The 6572-nt window shown below is 34.9% G+C and overlaps 1 protein-coding gene across 2 annotated transcripts; it reads left to right on the top strand.

The window, feature by feature from the left end:
- Nucleotides 1-2406: 2406 nt before the first annotated feature.
- LOC145133170 (uncharacterized) lies at nucleotides 2407-6286 on the top strand. 2 transcript variants are annotated; one of them, XM_079068107.1, is made up of 3 exons: nucleotides 2407-4582; nucleotides 4674-5697; nucleotides 5979-6286. In XM_079068107.1, the coding sequence occupies exons 2-3, from the start codon at nucleotides 5037-5039 to the stop codon at nucleotides 6014-6016; spliced, it is 699 nt and encodes a 232-aa protein (XP_078924233.1). In that variant the 5' UTR covers nucleotides 2407-4582; nucleotides 4674-5036; the 3' UTR covers nucleotides 6017-6286. The 2 variants fall into 2 exon arrangements, with proteins under 2 accessions (XP_078924233.1, XP_078924232.1); XM_079068106.1 differs by having other exon boundaries at nucleotides 2407-5697.
- The last annotated feature ends 286 nt before the right edge of the window (nucleotides 6287-6572 follow it).

The following is a 6572-nucleotide window of genomic DNA, read 5'->3' as shown; positions in this document are numbered from 1 at the left end:
GCAAGTCTTGATTGTTTTGCTGAAAGTCTTATCCATAATCTTGTGTTTGTAGTCGGAGGATGCTTCACACACGACACAATAGTTGAACCTTTGCATCTCATTTTGGATGTATACATTCAAAGGTAAACTGATTTTGAGTTTAGCAATGTTCTTAGTGAACTGATTTACTTTTTTTTTACAGTGATATTACTGGTTTGGCGAAACACAAACTTTAACCTCCTACAAATGGCTATTCATCGTTTATGTACTATTTGCTCATTTAACCCCTTATCTTCCGTCAGGTATAGTCAAGTAACAACCAGTTACAGCCCCATATGTTTATATTTTGCAGAGCTTCCTGGGCTTGATTTGTTCAAACGTTGGTGGTATATTTGTCAAGAAATATATATCAAGTTTCCTGTTCAAAAATACGAAAGGAAACAAAGGCTAAAACGAAGATTGTCATATACACCGATTGTGATGGCGAGTGTAAGTTTCTTTCAGCCTCCTTTTTGCTTTATTTTCACAATAAAAAAAACCCTTCATATCTTACTAAAACTTGAAGAATTTTTTTTTAATTACGATATACGCTTATTAGTATTTGTTGACATTATCGAAAAGGTATTTATTTGACACTTTGTTTGGATGTGTGATTAGCGCTACTTAAGAATGCAAGATAACTGAAATTCCTTTAAAGGTAGGCCTAGGGATAGTTAGGTGTGTTTACATTTATCTCAATACTCGGTTTTCTTGTAACAAATGGTTATTGATAATCTAAATATGATTTTTTTTAATCCTAAATTTTCAAAAATTTAGAATTATTGGCTATAACTTAAAAGTAGTTAAGCTGTTAAATAAAAAATGATAAAAGGATAATATTATTATTTATTTTGTCCATAGTAAAATAACTACCATTACAAATTATCATCATATTTTGTATTACCTGTAAGATAAGTAAAGTCATAGAATATACATAGTACTTTGGTTATGAAAACTATAACCTTTAAGATAGAACATAACACAACCTAGATGATTGAATCCTAGATCAAAGATCATGGATATTCCTAATTAAATCCAGAAATTCAATAATTTTGATGACAGTTTCAATCCAATGGTCATGTTTACATTCATTGTCTGTATTTTCACCTTGCCAACAAAACCATATAACCCTCAATAAGGAATGTAGATATGAATCATGTTAACAATTCCAATAATTCTACTGCACCTTTGTCAAACGAATAACCAAAGTGAGTTTTATCCATATATATGTTAAATAGGTATTCGATTTCATTCTTTATTTATTAATTTATCTTTCATTCATGTAGGATTTTGCTTTTAACAATAAGCACTTGACATATATGGTGGGAAGTTGTAGTGAAGAGTTTTTGAAGTTTGACCTCAAATATGACCAGGTTTGCAATCTCCTATTTGTTTCATTCAACATTATGGTATATTATCTTTGTGAATTTTTTTTATCATAATGTAAGCATTTAAATGAAAGTAGATAATAGACCAAAGGTTACATGAGGTTTATCATTTTTTTTAAAGATTGTCGTAACGTGTTACAAACAAAGATGACATAAAAACAAAAAATACTTATTTATCTTCATGATAATCTACAAAAAAATCATATATATTATAAGAATGTACAAGTACCATGCATTTGTAAAAAATCAAAAGCTACCAACTAACCATACTTTTCCGTTTATAATAAAGTAATAAAAATTATCAAAATACCATGTAACAGGCATAAATTTCTATTATTTCATGTCTTGTTGTAAGCTCTTTAGATCCGGTTATTATAAAATTAATCCTTTGAATTTGGGGATATTCCACAACTCGGATGACAAATGCAAATGGTTAAGATCAACAAAACAACTTGTATCAAAATGTGTTCTATATGAAATCAATTTTAATAGGAATTACACCAAATCTCATCATTATGAGTAGTAGTATGAGATCAGGCAAGAAGATGACCAAATGAGCCGATGAGCCGGTTCTTGAGCTTTTCCTTCTTCTGTTTTTTTAATGGAAATCAATGGAGATACTATTTGAAAAATGGTGTTCCTTTCTTCATGGCATCTTCATGCAGGCAGGGAACTTCATGGCGGCATAAGAAAAAATTTCCAATCAAAAGTTATGTTATTGGTACAAATAGTGTTTTCCCTAGAATCACTAAAATTTAGCTTACTGATCAATTCTCTAGGGCCGTGATTATCACGGCCCGAATAAGTTTCTTGGTATATATATATATATATATATATATATATATATATATATATATATATATATATATATATATATATATATATATATATATATATATATGTTAAGGGGTTACACTTGGGTACACGTCGATAAGTTGCTTCGTTCCTCCAATAATAAGGTTATGGGCGGCCATTTTTAACTTGTATGGGGTCAGCAGCTTGGGTTCCTCATGCCGCCTCACCGTCATCTTTGGTGAGCTCATGATTCTCTCATTGTGGCGTTTCCATACTTCATTGTTGGGTTTTCCTTCTCCTCGGCGTTTCCTCCAAGGCTGCTCACCACCCCTTGATTGGTTTCAGGCGCCAAGTCAAAATGTGTTTATTTCTCTATAGGTCTAGGTTACACCATTTTCCTCCAAACGACACCTCTCCTATCATCTGTTTTATGTCCTATTGTCCTATATTTTATTTATCCATACACCCATATCCTTTGTGGGTCTCTTCATCTTCACGCTTCCACCATGGCTCTTAATTTTCGACCTACCTGTCATGATTCATTCTTCAAAGACGAACATTTTTTCTTGGTTGATTTTCCTTGGAGACGACGCTCCAAGAAAGTTGATGTCCCTCGCTTTCCCTTAACAAATTGGAGGATAGCAGTCACCATGTTTTCTCTATAGTCTACACTAACACAATTATAATTTCATATTAACGCTCTTATTCCTTCGCCATCCATCTCACAAACATCATTTCCAATTTTGGGGTTTCTCTGCAAATCAAGTTGTCGGTGGTGAACGTCGACCCATTTCGTATGATACTATCAATTCGACCACTCAGGTATACCGTTCACAACTTTAATCAACAGGTTGGCTTGTTATTACTTTGTCTATTTCGTATGTTTTTAACCCTAATCCTGTTTTTTAATTGATTTGATTTCTCAAATTCAGTTTTGTAATTTTTGGTTTTGTTTTTGGAGCCGATCGTGTCACTTGACGTCTCCTGCTTCCCCTTTTCTTTTGCGGCCGATTTATCGATAAACAAGTTATAAACTCACTTTTAATTTTAATTTGTCGATTTTCAGTTTATTTTGAACTGCTATTGTAAACCCTAATTTCCCGATAAAGCACTAACTTCTGGTTTTGGAGTCTGAATGAATGATAAATTACTTGCTTTTCTTTGATTGTCTTCGTTATGAATTAATTACTTTGATGTGCAATTTTGGTGTTTCTTTAGTTCAATTTTATCCTTGACTTGATGAATAAATTTGCTGATTAAAGTCGTAAATTGATAATTTTAACTATAAAAAAAGGTCGATTTGGTTTTACAAAATGCGATTTCGATTTTGGAATAAAATAAGGTTAAAGCGTCCAGAGTGTTGATACCAGATGATTATAGATTATATTTTATTCATTTTTATTTAGTAATAAAATTGCATGGATTACCTGATGCTTTATGGATGACATGCATGACATGCTTCTTGAGCTTAGACCAAATTAGAGAGGTATGTAGTTTTCTAGATGTAATTTAATCTATTTCACCCCTATGCCTGCTTGTGGATTTTGTTCGATTAAATTTTGTTTTTTTCCTTTTCAATACTCCTACTTAATTAGTTAATTCTTGTTGAACTTCACTAAATCATTTGAGAAATTTTATGGTTTGTGACATGTAAATGTCACTGTTAAGGGATAAACACAAAAGCTTAGAATAGACTTTACGTAGTGATTTTATTAATATACCCACCAATTGTTTGGTAAAATGTTTCACTTGCAGGGTAAGTTACTGAGTTTTTAACTTATATGTCGTTTTGATTTTCACAAGAAGAAATTATTTTTACTACTTTGCAACGGAGCAAGTAAATGTTGCTGTTATGGAGGCGGGAGTAGGTGGAGATCTCAAAAATTTGAACAATGTGATACTCCCCTATAAAAAGAAGTTATTGGTCGATGCTATTATTGGTACCATAATCTGGTATATGTTAGTCTATATTATTAGTCCGCTTGTTTATGGGCCCTTTTTGTCTTTAGCCCATTAGGGTTTCTGTCTAGCTGGTATTTATATCCGCTTTATTCCTTGTAGTCTTTATGTTTTTCTCTGAGAACCTTTGTAATTTCTCTTTGATATAATCATATGACAATGTTATCATGGTATCAGAGCAGAGGTTTGATACGTTGTTAGAAGTCTTTGTAGCAGTCATCTGTGGCGTGGATCGAAATTTTCTAGGGTTACTGTAGCATGCCGTTTTCGTTCATTATCACTGGTATTCGTTTTTTTTTTATATGTTGATTCGTTGCTACTGTTGATTCGTTGCTGCTGTCAGTTCGTTGCTACTGTTGGTTCGTTGCTGCTGCTGGTTCATAATTGCTGTTGATTCGTTATTCAAGTGATTGCTTCCGCTGGTTTGTTACTCCTTTCATTCTCAGATTATTATATTGTCATTGTGGTTATTCATTCACTATCAACATGACTGGAAATGATGATTCCCTTCAGTCAATCAGTACTCGTTTGGATGGAAAGAATTATACGTATTGGAGTTACGTTATGAAGAACTTCCTTCGTGGGAAGAATATGTGGGGCTATGTCACTGGGACTAAAGCCAAACCCTCAGTGCCTCAAACTGAGAATTATGATATGTTGATTGATGCTTGGGAGACTGATAACTCCAAGGTTATTACTTGGATCAATAACTCTGTTACTCAGTCCATTGGTATGCAGTTGGCTAAGTATGATACAACAAAGGAAGTTTGGAATCACTTGGAGAGACTGTATACTCAGTCCAATTTTGCTAAACAATAATATGATATTCGTGCCCTTCAACAGAATGACCAGAGCATTCAAGATTTCTATGCTGCTATGTCTGATCTCTGGGATCAATTAGCTCTTACTGAATCTAAAGAGTTAAAAGATTTTGAGCCTTACATTGCTAGGAGGGAAGAACAACGCTTAGTTCAGTTATTGATGGCCTTGCGTTCTGATTTTGAAGGTCTTCGTGGAACAATTCTTCATCGCTCTCCTCTTCCTTCAGTTGATTCAGTTGTCCATGAGTTAATTGCAGAAGAGACTCGTATCAAGTCCCATGCAGATAAAGGGTTTAAAGCAACCTCTACTCCTACTCCCGCTCCTGCTGTGCTTGCTGTCTCCTCCAGTCAATCTCGACAAACTTCAAGAGTTGCTTATGATGAGTGTGCATTCTGTAAACAGAAGAATCATTGGAAAGCTGTGTGTCCATTGTTAGTCAACAAGGTTAAATCTGGTCAACCTCCAGGGCAACAAAATAGGTATGGTCAACAGAAGTATCAGTCGCGTTCCTCTGGTACTCCTCCATGGACCCCTCGTCCTCCACAGTTTGCTGCTGCTGCTGTTCCACCAGTTGACACAGAATCTGTTGGACATATGCCACCATCTGCATTGGATCCCAAGGTGTTTGAGAGCTTTAGACAGTATTTGGCTTCTAATCCCACTGCCATGTCTGCATCTATGTCTCATTCTGGTCCTTCTTCATCTGACACTTCAGGTATTCCCTCATCTTTGTGGATTTTAGATTCTGGTGCAACCCATCATATGACTCCTCATTTGTCATCATTTACTTCTTTGTCGCAAGTGTCATCTATTTCTGTTAAGTCTGCTAGTGATACATCTATGCTAGTTGAGGGTGTTGGGTCTGTCTCCGTTTCTCATATAACTCTTCCTGATGTTTATTACATTCCCAAACTTACTTTGAACCTTGCCTCAGTCAGTCAGTTATGCAAGTCTGGTAACTGGGTGTTCTTTTCTGATTCTGTCTGTGTTATACAGGATCAACACACCCAGAAGGTGATTGGGATCGGCTGTAGGGTGGGGGAACTATATGTCTTGGAGGTCCTCAAAGTATCTGTTGTTGCTGCTTCCAGCATTGATTTATCTTCTTTTCGTTTGAGTCCTTTGTCGTCTGAGTTTTATCTTTGGCATTCTCGTTTGGGACATGTGTTTGTATCACGGTTGAATTTCTTAGCATCATTGTGGTGTTTTGGGTCATTTAAACTCTTGTGATATTTCTGATTATAGTGGTTGCAAACTAGCAAAATTTTCTGCTTTACCCTTCAATAAAAGTATGTCTTGTTCTACTGCTCCTTTTGATATTATTCATTCTGATGTGTGGGGTCCTGCACCAGTATCCACAAAGGGTGGGTCAACCTATTATGTATCTTTTATAGATGATTATACTCGATATACATGGGTTTATCTTATGAAACGCACATCTGATTTCTTTGGTATTTACAACAATTTTAGAGCTCTTGTTAAAACTCAACATTCGACTGTGTTTAAGTGCTTCAGGTGTGACTTAGGGGGTGAATATACCTCTAATGATTTCACTCAGTTACTTGCTTCTGATGGTATCATACACCAGTC

Source organism: Lactuca virosa, chromosome 8 (assembly GCF_052849685.1).
Source record: "Lactuca virosa cultivar CGN04683 chromosome 8, Lactuca_virosa_CGN04683_v6, whole genome shotgun sequence".
NCBI lineage: Eukaryota > Viridiplantae > Streptophyta > Magnoliopsida > Asterales > Asteraceae > Lactuca > Lactuca virosa.
The sequence above is the reverse complement of the archived record's forward strand: the minus strand, read 5'-3'. Positions and strand labels throughout refer to the sequence as shown.

Bases quoted from the DNA above. Each gene is read 5' to 3' on its own strand.
- LOC145133170 (XM_079068107.1), top strand. From the start codon at position 5,037: ATGTCTGATCTCTGGGATCAATTAGCTCTTACTGAATCTAAAGAGTTA. The intron at 5,698-5,978 runs GTATTCCCTCAT...TGTGTTATACAG, and splicing joins TTCTTCATCTGACACTTCAG to GATCAACACACCCAGAAGGT.